Source organism: Camellia sinensis, chromosome 5, assembly GCF_055761805.1.
Source record: "Camellia sinensis isolate YWXY chromosome 5, ASM5576180v1, whole genome shotgun sequence".
NCBI classification, from domain to species: domain Eukaryota; kingdom Viridiplantae; phylum Streptophyta; class Magnoliopsida; order Ericales; family Theaceae; genus Camellia; species Camellia sinensis.
Genome location: NC_138965.1, coordinates 57909960 through 57925532, shown reverse-complemented (window position 1 = coordinate 57925532; position 15573 = coordinate 57909960). Strand labels below are relative to the sequence as shown.

At 35.9% G+C, this 15573-nt stretch overlaps 1 protein-coding gene across 1 annotated transcript; it reads right to left on the bottom strand.

Annotated features, from left to right (window-relative positions):
• Nucleotides 1-198: 198 nt before the first annotated feature.
• WR3 (nitrate transmembrane transporter) lies at nt 199-3842 on the bottom strand. The gene is made up of 2 exons (XM_028223836.2): nt 3383-3842; nt 199-936 (listed from the first exon to the last, which is right to left on the bottom strand). The coding sequence occupies exons 1-2, from the start codon at nt 3513-3515 to the stop codon at nt 449-451; spliced, it is 621 nt and encodes a 206-aa protein (XP_028079637.2). The 5' UTR covers nt 3516-3842; the 3' UTR covers nt 199-448.
• Nucleotides 3843-15573: the final 11731 nt, after the last annotated feature.

Sequence of the window (15573 nt, the reverse complement as noted above, 5' to 3'; positions counted from 1 at the left end):
CATTTTTTTAATCTCCCAAGGGCTTCTAATGGGGTTTTGTTGTTCTTTTAGTTATATTTATACAATGATCAAGGCTAATGTAACTCAATACCGAAAAGCTAATGTAGGTCATTTTGATAATCTTGGCCACAAGGCATATATCTCTTTAGTAGTCCTGGAAAGTGAGAAGATTGACAAAAACGCTGTGGACATCAATGATAGTGGAGAAGCATTTTACTTCTGAATTTCTCACAAAACAAACAAAGATGATGACCCCAATCTTCCGTTGAACCATACATTACATGTCGATGTCTATGCGAACATAAAACACCTTCCCCACATTAGGACTTATTTGCTATGGAAAACTATAGAGCACCTTATGCTACATAAGAAAAGTAAAACTAAGACCAACAAATAAAAACTACATGTAAGTTCCACATATATAATTCAAATTACAATATTCTTTTCTTCACGTCTGCTGGGACAACTTTGCCTTTCTCTTCTCCATGTAGAAGAACCCAATCAAGGACACAATAGAGAAGGCAGAGAAGCAGGCTGATGCAATGTCAAGCGAGCCGTGGCGGCCAGTGATTGCTTGGATCTCAAACAAGTTTGTGGTCTTGTGAGCATCTGTGGTTTGGCCATAGGCAGCCTCAACACCATTAGAGTCGTAGGCATAGGCCCTTACAAAGTAAATGGCAGTCGGGATGTCCTTCTCAACTGTCCAAGTGGTTGAGAAGTTGCTGGAGGGGCTATATGGTTGAACAACCACCTTGAACTGGCAGGTCTTGTCCTTCATAAGGTTGTCCACTGTCTTCCTCCAAGCACGGTCTACTTGGCTGATGGGTGCATAGCAGAGCTTGACCGTCACGGTCTTGTAGGATGAGTCTGTCCCTGCTGGGAAGGTCTGGTCATATGACCATGTCACAGTCAGTTGGTCTTGCCCAGCTTTCAGCACTACAAGGTTCATTTACAATCAGAGTATTCACCAACCATATATACTTTTACCGAAACTGCAAAATTTGAACTAGTTTAAACTGCATTATTTTCTGGGAAAAAACTTTCATTTCTAAGGTGTGTACATCAGTACTTTGTATCATAGTGCCTTTGTTTAAACCTTTTGTTCTGGGCATCTGTTAGAACTTCAATTTGGATCATTCACTTCATGATGATCATAGGTTTAGGGCCTCAGCTTCTGGAAAATTAATTAGAAGTTGGTGAGAAAAAGGGGGTAAATTACATTTTTAACCCCTATAATTTGACTTCAATTTTATTTTAATTCTTATTGTTTGAAATTGAACAATTTGATCAATACACGGTAAGTTTAGATCCAATTTAATCTTTTCATTCAAGTTAGAGATTAAAATTAATAATTTTTAGACACTTGTCAATCTTTTGAACTATACACGTAGAAAAAATTAATAAAAATTTGGGCAGAATAACTAACTTGAAATTAAATTTAAAGTGTAATAATTAAATTGTTCAAATTAAAACAATTACAATCAAAATGGAATATACGTCAAACTATAAAAAAGAAAAATATAATTTAACCTTAAGAAACAGCAGCTAAAACAACCACTCTCACAGCCTCACTCAATTATGATATTCTTTCTCTTCTAACTTATTTAAATTATTTTTACAAAATAAACTTTTGTGTAGAAACTGCAGAAGTCTTGACATATATTTAAAGAAAAAAAAGAAAGCAATAAATGGTTGGATAAATTGCACCAAATAGGGATTTGAATAGTTTCTATTACATGAATGGAATAAAGATATTGATTCGCAGACTAGTGATTTTGGTTTTTATCCATTAGAATGGGGAAGATTTTATTCCAAATGTAACAGCGAGAGCATCAATTTGCCAAACAAACAGGGTGTCAGTTTCAAATCAATTTGATAAGTTTGTGATGACAATTGCTTGTACCAATATAAATTTATTGTATGCAAAGTGGTACCGCGCTGGCACGCATATTTGGTGCCTTCCACTAATAACAATTCAACAACCGAGTTAGTGAAGGCAGAGTTCTGTGAGTCCAGATCCCCTCCTTGAGCCCCCTCCTTCATTCCCTCCTTGCAGGGGCTTTCGGGTCCACTTTGAGGCCCAGTTTTGATAATCCGAACCGTTCATATTTTTAGATTTATTCAGTATATTATACCTGTGAAAAATCAAGTTGATTGGATATCAGAAAGTATGCATTCAGAAAATTGGGACTACAAACTATTTTTTAATAAACAGTTTTCCGAACACATACTTTATGATATTCGATCAACTTGATTTTTTACAGGTATGATATACTGAATAAATCTAAAAATATGAACGATTCGGATTATCAAAACTGGGCCTCAAAGTAGACCCGAAGGCCCCTGCAAGGAGGGAATGAAGGAGGGGGCTCAAGGGGAGGATCCCAATTCGAGTTCTGTCACATAATAACTTTTTTACCTTACATATAGAAAAGTACAAAAATAATTTGATATAATGACCAAAAAAAAAAAAATGCTATTTTAGTAGCATCTCAAAATTACGCAGTATTTAATTGAGAAATTTAAAAAAATAAATAAAAAAAGAGAAAAAAGTTATGAAATTAAGTAAAATATAAATTTATTTTATTCACATTTCACTTGTTTTTTCTTTTTCTTTTTTTCTTTCTAAATCTTCCAACTAAACACAGTATAATCTAGTGAAAAATTGTTCAACCCAACACCCCTGTTATTGAATTATGTTAGTGCCGCAAATATATTTATACGATCTTTTTCATGATCTAGGTTCTAAATTAAAGTAATGTCTTTGTGAAATGATTTTGTGGTGGAAGAGATCAAATCAAATTATTATTTTTTTTTTTACAGAAAAATTCTCCCACTCTGCTGCTGGTTCATGACAGCGTCTCTTAAAAAGATTATCCAATGTCCGGTTATCCCTTCCGAGTTAGAAGACTATAACTTGGTAACTTATTCAAACCTTTCAAGACAAGTTTTTTTTTAAGTTAAAACTCGCGCAACAGAAAAGTATTTGACCCACATCAAAGTGTGGTGATAACAATCAAACTACTTTCATGGAAGCTGAGAAGAGATGATTTTGTGAAGGGAGAAGAGTACCAGCGAAAGTGGGTTTCTTGGGAAATAAGAGGGAGGGAAAGAGGTAAGACAGAAAAAGTATTGTTGGATTTCATGAGTTGTGTATGTAATAAATTTGAAAAATGAAATTTGTGTGATTCGAATGGTTCTAATGTATGAAAATTCAAATTATCAAACATTATTAAATAAATTTTTGACTTTCTCTGTCAAAGGGAGCTGTTGTCTTCTAGTGATTTGCTAAAGGTACCACATCAATTATAGCATCTTCATCAGAGCTAGATTCAAAGTAATATATATATTGAGAGAGAAAGAGAGAGATGGGATTACATACCTTGTCCTGTTGTGGGAGAAGCGGTGACCAAAAGAGTTCTTTGAAGGGAAGAGAAAGTGACGCCATAGCAGGCCTCAGGGAAGAAAGAGAGGAGAAGAAGTGAAGAAGCCACAAGAAAACAACCAAAGGCCATTGACAAAGTTGTATATGAGCCCAATATGATGCTTACTACGATGCTGCTGCTACTTCTGATGATGATAAATAGAATAGATAGAGGGATGCGATGGAATCAGGATTTCTACTTGGTTTGCTTTATATAGACAAGGAAGGAAGGAAAGATGTTAGGGGCATGTAAAACCACAAATAGTCAACGCATATCCAACTCACAGGATTTTGCAGATTCTCCAGTGATTCCTACAATATTACAACAATGGAAATATTTCTTTTATAAGATGGGAATACCGTCTTTAAAGTATATTGAAGGGGTGGGGTCAAATATGATAGGATGATGCTGGTCACTGGTCCGAAATCGTACTGTAGCGTATTGTTAGATCTGTGGAGTTCATCATTAGTTTAATTTTAATAATCTAAATTGTTTAATGTCTACGACTGGTTGAGTATTTCATCTTTATAAAAAATCATTTTAATCGGATGTCGATAGTCACTTGATCAGATCATATTTTTATCAATAATACATATGATTTTTAAAAATAAATTGTTGACAAAATGTGTTCTGATTAAGTGGCTATCGATAACCGATCAATGTGATTTTTAGCAAGGATGAAGTAGTCGACGAGTTTTACATATTGAACAGTTCGGATCATCAAAATTAAATCTGTAGTGGGCCCTACAAGTCCAAACAATATTGTCTCGTCTACAAAGTAGGCTAGAGACAATCTGTATCCTACATGATATTCATACAAATTAAAGATGAGGAATTAATATTTTTGTATATCCTATATGATATTCATACAAATTAAAGATGAGGTATTAATAGATTTGTAAGTTTGTTTAGGGTGTGCTGTATAAGCATATTTTATCTTTTTTGAGTTATATTATTTTTTTATTTTTTTGTACATTTTTTCATAAAAATTTAAAATGTATATTTATTTAGATCATCAAAAAAATGTTATTTAATGAGTATTTTGTATTTAAAAATCAGAAATGCTTTGGAGCTCTGAAAAGAGATCCACTTATGATGTGATATTTTGGTTTTTTTTTTTTTTTTTTTCAATGTCACTTGTATAAAGCTCTATACCTAGAGCTCTCAATCACTAACCTACACCAAAAAATAAAATAAAAATAAAAAATAATAATTTCTTATTAGGCTTTTTTTTGTTTGGCATATCAGCACTTGGAATGAAAAATTGGAGTTCATACCATAAATTCAATTTTCAAAATTATTTGGCAATGCCTTCAAGTGCTAAACTCTTAAGAGCATCTTTATTGATCTAGTTAAAATTTTGTCATATTTTAGTTTAAAAGTTATTTATTTATTTATTTTAAATTTTGGCTATACTTTTTTTTTTTTGGGAAAATTTACAAAAAAAAAAAAGAAAAAAAAAATTCTAAAGCTTATTATAACAAATTAAATCCTAAACTTTCAATTTCTTCAATTTAAATCCTGAATTTTGAAATTAGATACAATTTGAACTTTCCTTTTATTCCTATTAATTGATTTAATAGAAAAAGGAAAAAATAAAAATAAAAATAAAAAACAAAATAGGTGTAATTTTTTCACTTGTTCTTGTAAGTCTTAGGGATTGTTTGGTAATGCATCAAATAAGTATACTTATTTAGATTATATCATTTTTTTACTTTTTTTACACATTTTTTTATAAAAAAAAATAAAAAAAATATACTAAATAAACAAACCCCAAACAACTCTTTAGTTTTCAACTTGACTACTCTAAGTTATTATCACAATTGTTATGAACATCAACTTGATCAAAAGCCTCCATTGTCACCGGTACAAGTGATTGACAATAGATACAGACGGTCATTTTGCCTTGCTTTTGCTCCGCCCCTAAATCCCTGTCTCGTCCAACACGAATTTTACCCGTCCTGATTAAAAAGTGCGGCGGAAACGGATTTTGCTTCTCCTATCCCATTACATTCGAATCTTCTTGATTATATTTATTAAATATATTTATATGTATATAAAATATATAATTTATTTATTTTTTATTATAATAAAAGTTAAAACATTAAAATATTATATTTTATATTAATTTTTATTTATTTATTTTTTATCTTATATAATATAATTTTCATTAAGTATAAATTATTATTCATAATATAATATATTATCTATGATTTTTATTTTTCAACTTATAAAATTAATCCGCCTCCTGCCTGCCCCACTTCTGTCACACCCTGATTTGCCCCACTCCCAATATGATACAGGGCGTGAGCGGATTTCAATTAACTTGCTCCAAACCTGACCGTGACCATCCCTAATTATAAAACAAAAAGTATAAAAATTTATTTCTATTGCATTACAATTTAACAAAATTTAGATTACAAATATATATATATATATATATATAAAATAGTTGAACTTCAATTAGTTGAATTAAATCTTTACTTTTTTGATTATCAATGCTATAATAACTAAAATTAATTGGGGGTAAGGATGAAAATTTTTGATACAATTTAAGCAATATATAAAATTAACAAGTTAGGGTCGACTATTTTTCAACATGAATCCAAGTATGAGACAACTCAATAACACGAATTATTGGTTATATATTTTAACGTTCACTAAGGGATGCCATGACGTCTTTTTAATATTTTATTTAACTCTATCTAACTGAATAAAAAAGTATGCAAAATAATAATTACGACTACTATCTTTTTTTCATTTAAGATATGTATTTTTTTATTACTTATTTTAGAGTCAATCTAGTAAAAAAAAATATAGTAATAAGGCATAATGTTTTTAATTAGAAAAATGTAATTAAATTAAAATCAAATATTCTATAAGTAATTTCATTTAGTAGAAATAAATTTTATAAAATTTAACTTATGGAAAAAAATTTAATCTCTCCATACACTTGCTAAGTTATTTTTAACTAAAAGTGAAAGTTTTCACATTAGACATCAATCGGACATGAATCAAAATAACACTATACAACAACATGAAAATAAATAAATTGAGATACTATTGAATTAATTATGAAAGAATACGACATAATATACTCTCTAATTAAGAACTTTAAATTTTGTTCAAAATTGAAAGTCCGAGACGACCGCCTTAGTTGCCTCACCTCAAGGCCGACCCTACATGCACCCTGCTCCTTTCCTTCCCCACAGCCTTTCCACCTCCTCCAGTGGCACCGCCCTCATCTCTGTCAACTCAAAATCAATCGAATTCGCTTTCAAAGCCTAGACCTCGAACCCTATCTGCTTTGTGGGGTCCTTGGGGGGATCGATCTTCGACATTAATATAGAGAAGACATTTTGATGAATTTCATGATAGTGGATGAGGTGAATGGTGCCTAGATTCTAGTGGGATGGAGAAGGCGAGAGATTAGGATGACGTTCTATTGACTACATATTTTGTGTAAACTAATTACAATTCAACACGTGGTAGAATAAGGGCAATACGGGAAGACTATTCATCGTGATCGTACACGTGGCAGTTAGTATTGGTTCTTACAAGATTTGCGTAGCACTGGATCAGCAAAGAGATGCAAAGTGATGAGACTTCAACGATTACTCACATTCAAATTCAAAATTAGGAGGGAAGCCTAACTGCAGGTAATGGCATAGTGGAACTAACTATAAGGCAACATGATCAGCGATCATAGAAGAGTGATTCGACGGTTAGAAGTGCAGGTCGATGGTCATCCTTGAGAAGTATAAATCGTAAAGAAGGCCCTAGAAAAATCCTCAGACTCAGATCCAAAAAATCGTTTTTATCTACTTTATTTTCTTTCCAGTTTTACATTTCCTGTTCTTTGTATTTCTGTGCTTTAAAATTCCTGTACTGCACTTCGTTCATAGGAATAGTTTCAAGTAAATTGTTGCTGTAAACCTCTATGAGGCTGAATTGGATCATTGTAAGTCTTTCGTTTTACTTAATGAAATACTGCAATTGTTCTTCATTTAATCATTGTCAGTTTATTCCTCCTAAGTAAAGCCACCAGTAAAAGTCTTCTTCATTGAGACTGAAAGAACTAAAACACAATTGTCTGATAATTAGTTGGCAATTAAATTTCTGTAAGGACTGATTGATCCTTGTTGACACGCTCAAAATTACTGTAATAACCTTCGAAAGCCAAAAAAGCCAACATATATTTTTGGCACGCCCAATGGGACTAATTGAAATGGCTAGACGTAGGAGACAAGGAGAAAATAAACGCTTGGAAAAAAGTGTGGAAGGAGAGATAGAAATGTTTAATCCAGAGGTTAATGTGATAACACATCCTGTAGAAACACCCACTTTATCAGAACCTACGGTTGAACAGACTAGCACTTCGGAACAAGTACCACATATTCATAATATTGGACGAGGCCAAGGAATTGGACCATCCACTGTTCTATTTACTCAACCAATAAATCTATGGGGTGGCCTAGTAGATGCCATGGGACAGCAATTAATGAACACAATAGAAAGATAGGCAACATCCTTTTTGGATCGAATGAATACCCACTAACCAACAAATGCAAGGCATATAGAGGAAAATTCAAATGCCCATCAGCAAAGATTGGCTAGAGATAAACAGCATATGTAGAGTAATGGGCATACTAATGGTCAAACTAGTAACCAAAATCATGAAAGACCACCACCTCAGTCTTGGTATGAGCCTCTTTCGAGGCCTATGGCAAATCAAAATGCTTCATTACTTAACAGTGAAGCTATGCAAATTGGTAGATCTGGCCCAACACAGGATAATGGTGTAAGGATGGTCCAAAATCCCATGTTCGAAGCCATACCTAGCACGAGGGGGTTCATTAATCCTTTGTTCGAATTTATACCCGGGGGGTTGGAAGGTTTTCCTACAACTAGAAAAGACACAACACCTGTTCCAGCGCCTTTCGCAGGTCCTTTTGTAGGACAGGCTCAAAGGGGTCACCCATATCCCCAACAGCAGCCAGCGCCATAGGGACAACCAGTCCCAAACATACCACCCTATGGACCAAGAGGACCCCAAACACAAGGTTGTCTACCAAATCCTGTGTTTGTTCCTCCGGTAGTGGTTCAACAAGCACAAAATATGGTCCCCAGGGACCAAATTGTTGATATTATTAAAGAGATGTGTGGACCAATGGCTCGGGGGTTCAAACTCCTATGTACAGGAAGCCATATCCAGAATGGGTAGATAGGGTACATGAATACCCAAGGGGGTTTAGGATACCCGACTTCGCTCTTTTTTTATAGGAATGAAAACCAGTCAACGGTTGAACATATTGCTAGGTTCGTTGCTCAGTGTGGTGAATTTACTAACAATGACTATATGAAGTTAAGATTGTTCCCAAATTCTCTAACTGGGCCAGCATTTGTATGGTATATAAACCTTACACCTGGCTCTATTCAAACTTGGAAACAAATGGAAGAGGCGTTTTATGCCCAATTCTGCCAAACAGAGCCAGAGGTTTCCATGGCAGACTTGGCAAGATTGAGTCAAAGGCCTGATGAGAAGGCTACTCAGTTTATTGCCAGATTTAAAAGAGCACGAAATAAATGTAGGATCATCTTACTAGAGCCTGAATTTGTGAGATTGGCTCAAAATGGTCTAGAGTTTAGGCTTCGAAAGAAGTTTGACTCAACTGAATTTAAAGACTTAATGGAATTAACCTATAAGGTGTCTAGGTATGAAGCATTACTAGAAGAAGAACAAGATCAAAGTAATGCATCATACAAGACGTATTATAGAGATCCTAATTATGAGATTGATGTAGCAGAGATTGTAGGGAAAGAACTTGTGATCTATGAAATATTAATTCATAAAGACACAACAATTGACCAGCAGTTTAAAAATAAAGACTTTCATAGGAAATACTCTTTCGATTTAACATAGACAGATGACATTTTTGATCGTTTGCTTGCTACAAATTTCCTGAAGTTACCAAAAGGAGTCAAAATTCCGTCTCTAGAGGAACTTAAAGGAAAAATGTATTATAAATGGCATAATTCTTGGTCTCACTCAACTAAAAGCTGCATTGTTTTTCGAGACAAGATCCAAGAACAGATTCGAAATGAGAGTTTAAAATTCCCAACTAAAGCAGAAAAGACCATGGGGATTGATACTAATCCATTTCCAGAAATTGGAGAGGTGGCAGCCAATGTTATTATGCCAGACTTCCAGAACTTGTCCTTGAAAGAATTGGAAGAAGTCAATGTGCAGATGCATGTTGCTAGCCAGATAACTGTCAAGAAAGACACAGAAAATCTACCAGCTATTGGACAAGGTTTCTCAGACCAGAGGGAAGACTCTGATGAAGAAGCATTGGATGATGATTCTTTAGAAGCAGCTGTCATGCAAAGAATATGTCCCAGATGCAGGCTGAGCTACAAGTGGTTAAAAGGGCTTCCAATTGATGGGAAACAATATTACAAGGATATGCAAAGGCGTCCTAAACCAACCAGTGCTTACAATAAAAGGCCATATCCAACTAGTATTAGGCAGCAACCATTAATGGCTGAGCTAACAACCGCTAGAATGCATTCTAAAGGCAAGAGGCCTTTATATGAGTTCAGACCACCTAATCATTACATAATGAAGAGCAATCATCCTGAAAACAGATCGGAGAAGGGTTTAGTTTATGGGATCAAAGCCAGAGGTTGGCCTCCTAGACCAGCCTCACACAGGATGGAAAGTGGCCACCTCTATCAAAGGCCTGAGGTGGGCCCAAAACAGGGAGTCAGGGCCAAGCAGTGGCCTTCACAACCAGCTTCGAAGATGGCTTCGAAGGAAGAAAGAAACAGTTCAACAACTGGGTCAGTAGGTTCGTGGGTACCTAGAGTTCCAGATTGGTTTGTTATGCAGAACAAATCTAGGGAGATGTCTACCCAAAGAAATATTGTTGGAAACCAAGGTAGGATGGTCAAACCTCCTTTGGTGGCTCCAAACAATTGGGTATTGCTTAAGCACCCGAAAACAAAAGAACCAAATATGGTCCTAATGATTTCTAGGTCCTAAAGAAGGAAGATCCAATAAAGGTACACTCAGTACCAGAAGGATCTGAAAGAAGGTAGAGCAAGTTCTTCATTGGTTCAACTAAAGAGCCAGGCAGAGGGAGAAGAAGATTCAAAGTTAGACCATAATCTAAAATCGACTCTTCCAGACAAAAAAAGTTGTAGCAGGGAGTAGTTGGCCAAAGTTCATTCCGAACTAAAGGCCAAGGAAAGAACCAGTTTGGTAGGATTGGAAAAAGCTTTGATGGAAAGTGATAGTGAGATAGAAGATGAAGTCGTCCTAGGCCAAAGGAAGAGGATGGTCAAGGAAGAAATGTTTGAAGCTTTCATGGTTGAACAGACATTTTTGGTCAAAAAACCAACATAAATAGACCATTCGAAGGAAGTCACTAATACAGAAGTTCCAAAATGCAGCATGGAGGACGCTTCTGAAGTAATTGAACAAGTTGACCAAGAGGGAAAGCAGGTACAGCCAGTCATCCAATTTGGTTCGTTCCCTCCAGTGTCAGTGAATATGTTGCTTATATTACCACAAGAGTTTCAAGCTGAAAATAAAAACCAAGGTCAGGAGATTGACCCAATTCCAGTCTCCAGTGAAGACTCACAAGTAAGTTTGGTGCAAGACGAATCCGAAGTAGCCACACCAATAGAAACTAAAGACGAGAGTGAGGATGAGGTAAGTATTAACCTCTCATACCCTTTTGAGTATCCCACGACGTCCATGACACAGCATGTCAAACCCTTGTATATCAAGGCCTTCTTCGATGGAATACAGATGAATCGGGTACTGGTGGATAATGGGGCAGCAGTAAACCTGCTTCCAAAATCTTTGTTGAAGAAACTAGGAAAGAAGAACCCCAGACTAATCCCAACCAGTACAGCCATTGCTGGTTTCGCTGGAGACAAACAAATGGCCCAAGGTATTTTACCCATCAAACTGAGTGTGGAAACCAGGGACTGCATGACAGCATTATTCGTTATCGACAGCAATGCTAAGTATGATGCTTTACTTGGAAGAGATTGGATTCACACCAACAAATGTGTGCCTTCCTCTTTACATCAGAAAATCATGACGGCTTGTGCAATGGAGAGACGGAGGAGATCAATGCAGATCCTCAACCCTTCATAGCTTGTGCAGATTTCACAGAGGCCAAATTATATATTGAAGGAGTAGCACCACTCAGTATATTGAGAAAACCTCATGGATCAGCCGAAGTGACGGCTGATGAGGAGTTTGCACATGTAAAGCACCTGGTCCAGGAGAGTGCTGATGAAGAGTTTGTCGTTAAGGATGACAATGATGCTTGGTTGTAGGCAAAGAGATGAAACCCAAGAAGCCAGGTCTTTGGCTCTAATTAAGTTCTCAGTATTGGATGTAAAATCAATAGTCCAGAAAATGCAAAAGCAAGAGAAAGAAGCCATGATGATTAGTTGTAAGAAGGAACATCAATAGGTACGATGTTTGGCCTTGGATAATACTATGCTTTGGATATTGAAATAAAAGTCCAAGAGATACAGAAGGAGGATGCCTTGTGGACAAACTTTGTCTATGAGGAGGAGGGTAAAGATGTTGAATCAAAGAAGCTGGGAGCAGAACAAAGCAAGGAGATTGCTTCGAAGTCAGAAGGAATCAAAGAAGGAGCATCAGTAAGTTCTCAGAAACAAGATCCCTTGGAAGAAGTGGACTTAGGGGAAGGTTCCATATAGCAGCCCACCTATGTAAGTGCTTGTTTAAATGCTCTTGACAGGGACCAGTTGTTGGTGGTCTTAAAGAGATACAAAGATTGTTTTGCATGGTCTTATAATGAACTACCAGGATTGGATAGACCATTAGTGGAACATAGGCTCCTTATGAGGCCTAATTTCCAGCCATACAAGCAAAAACCAAGAAGAATGAGTCCAAAAGTGATTCATAAAGTTAAGGAGGAAATTCTTAGACTCCTCAAGGCGGGCTTTATTAGGACATCCAGGTACATTGAATGGCTATCCAATATTATGCCTGTAGTTAAAAAGAATGGTAAAATGAGGGTATGCATCGATTTCTGAAACTTGAATTTAGCAACCCCAAAAGATGAGTATCCTATACGTATAGTGGATTTGTTGGTAGATAGTTCAGCAGGGCATCAAATTTTATCAATGATGGATGGGCACTCTGGTTATAACCAAATTTGCATTACAGAGAAGGATGTCCACAAGACAGCATTTAGATGTCCTGGGAATATTGGCACATTCGAATGGGTTAAAATGCCATTTGGCCTGAAGAATGCTGGGCTACATATCAGGGGGCTATGAACACTATCTTTCATGACCTCATTGGAGGGTATTTAGAGTGTTATATTGATGATATTGTAGTGAAATCCCAATCCATGGAGGAACATTTGATTCACTTAGAAGCAGCTTTCGAAAGAATGAGAAAGTTTAAGTTGAAACTCAATCCTCTTAAATGTGCTTTTGGCGTATCATCTGGAAACTTCTTGGCTATGTAGTACACAAGAAAGGAATACAGATTGACCAAAATAAAGCCAAAGCCATCATTGAAGCCAGACCTCCATCAAGTAAGAAAGAATTACAAAAGTTCCTTGGACAGGTTAATTTTCTTCGAAGATTCATTTCTAATATTGCAGGGAGAACTAAAGTATTTTCTTCCTTGTTAAGGCTAAAAGATGAAGAGGAGTTTGTGTGGACAGCAGAGCATCAAACTGCCTTCGAAGGAATCAAAGCCTACTTGGCCAACCCTCCAGTGCTGATGCCACCAAAGGGTGATAAGCCCTTGAAATTGTACATAGCTGCAGTAGAGGATTCATTGGGAGCTTTCTTAGCCCAAGACAATGAAGAAGGCAAGGAGCAAGCTGTTTATTACCTTAGTAGGTTTCTAAATTCTTGTGAATGTAAATACTCAGCTGTAGAAAAGTTGTGCCTTGCATTGTATTTTGTTGCAATGAAATTAAGATACTATCTTTTGCCTACAATTGTCTTGGTAATTGCAACCACAGATTTGGTTAAATATATGTTATCTAGACCCATGTTGAGGGAAAGAATTAGCAAATGGATACTAGCTTTATCAGAATTTCATCTAGAATACGTCCCCCCAAAAGGCAGTAAAAGGATAAGTTTTAGCTAATTTTTTGGCAGACCATCCATGTCAAACAGAAAGTCAAGAGATAATGGAACTAGGTATGGCTAGTGTTGAACAATGGCAAATGTGGTTCAATGGATCAAAAGCCAATGGTCTAATTGGAATTGGTGTAGTAATTAAGTCACCACAAGGAGTAGAAACTACGCATAGTTTGAGAGTGGATGAAATTACTTGTTCCAATAATCAAGCTAAATATGAAGCCTTAATAATGGGACTAAAAATACTTATTGGATTACAAGCTCATGCTGTTGACATATTTGGAGATTCTCAATTGGTAATTAACCAAGTGAAAGGGATTTTCAAATATCAAAGTATAAGCATGTTGCCATACTATGTTGTTACATTACATCTGTTTTTTCAATTTCAGATAGCAAATGTAACTCATGCCCCTTGAATCTTGAATAATAAAGCTAATGATGTGGCTCAGAAAGTTTCGAATTTCAAGAGAAGGGATAATACTCAAAGGGACATAAGCCAAACAACATATCATAAATTAATATCACCCTTAAATAAAAGAAATGTGGTCTTGGAAGTCAATCATAATGACTTACAAGAACAAGATTGGAGGCATCCAATAATACAGTATCTGGCTGGCCCATCTTCGAAGGCCAGTAGAAAAATTAAATTGTAGTTTATGCAATACATAATGTGCCTGTTTGGCAGAAATTATAATCAGCTTATTTCAGCTTTCAGCTTTCAGCTTAATTTAAGCTATTTTGATGTGTTTGGTTTAGCTTATAGCTTATACCTTATAGCTTTTTAAAAGTCAGAAATCAACTTATTCTTTGAGTGGGGCAGGAGATGCTTTAAGAATAAGTCAGAAATCAGTTTATGTTCATAGTTATAAGTTATAAGCTGTTTAGGCATAAGCTATAAGCACTTTCCCACAGCTCTACCAAACAGGGCTAATGTATGGTAATGCACTCTACAAAAGGGAAGGAGATAGGTTATTGTTAGAATGTTTAGGCCCAAATGAAGCATTGACAGCTATGGCTGAGGTTCATGAAGGCATATGTGGTGCTCATAAGCCCGGTGTGAAGATGAGATGGCTGCTTCGAAGGCATTCCTACTATTGGCCAACTATCCTTAAAGACTGCATAGAATATGCAAGAGGTTGCTAGGCAGGCCAAAAGCATGGCACAATAAGGCACGTGCCTATAACTGACCTACATGCAGTTGTGAAGCCTTGGCCATTTAGAGGATAGGCCATGGACATGATGGGGAAAATACACCCACCCTCTTCGAAGCATCATTGTTTCACCTTAGTGGCCACTGATTACTTCACTAAGTGGGTCAAAGCTAAGCCATACAAGGCTGTAGACCAGATTGAAGTCATTGGATTCATTAAGGAATTAATCTATAGATTTGGTATCCCACAGACTATAACGGTTGATAATGGGACTGTATTTGATGGAAAAATGGTAAAGTTTTTTGTGGCAGAGTTTGGAATTAGCCTTGTTAATTCCACCCCCTATTATGCACAAGCCAATAGTCAAGTTGAATCATCCAATAAGTCTTTGAAAAAAGGAATACAAAAAGTTATGGAAGACAATCCTAGGGATTGACATAACTTATTGTTGGATGTATTGTGGGCTTATAGAACTTCTCCAAGGTCAAGCACAAGAATCACTCCTTATGCCTTAGTATATGGGCATGATGCAGTGTTACCTGTGGAAATTAATGTTAAGTCCTTGAGAGTAAGATGCCAAGACTAGTTAGATCTTAAGCAATACCATCAGAGTATGTGCTTGGAGTTAGAAAGTATAGGTGAAGCTAGAATTCTGGCATTAAATGGCATTCTTTTCCAAAAGAATAAATTAGCCAAAAACTATAATAAGAAAGTCAAACACATTGCCTTTGATGAAGGTGATTTGGTATGGAAGACAATAATCCCAATAGGGATTAAAAGCCATAAGTTTGGCAAATGGTCACCTAATTGGGAAGGACCATATCAAGTTCATAGAGTCCTGT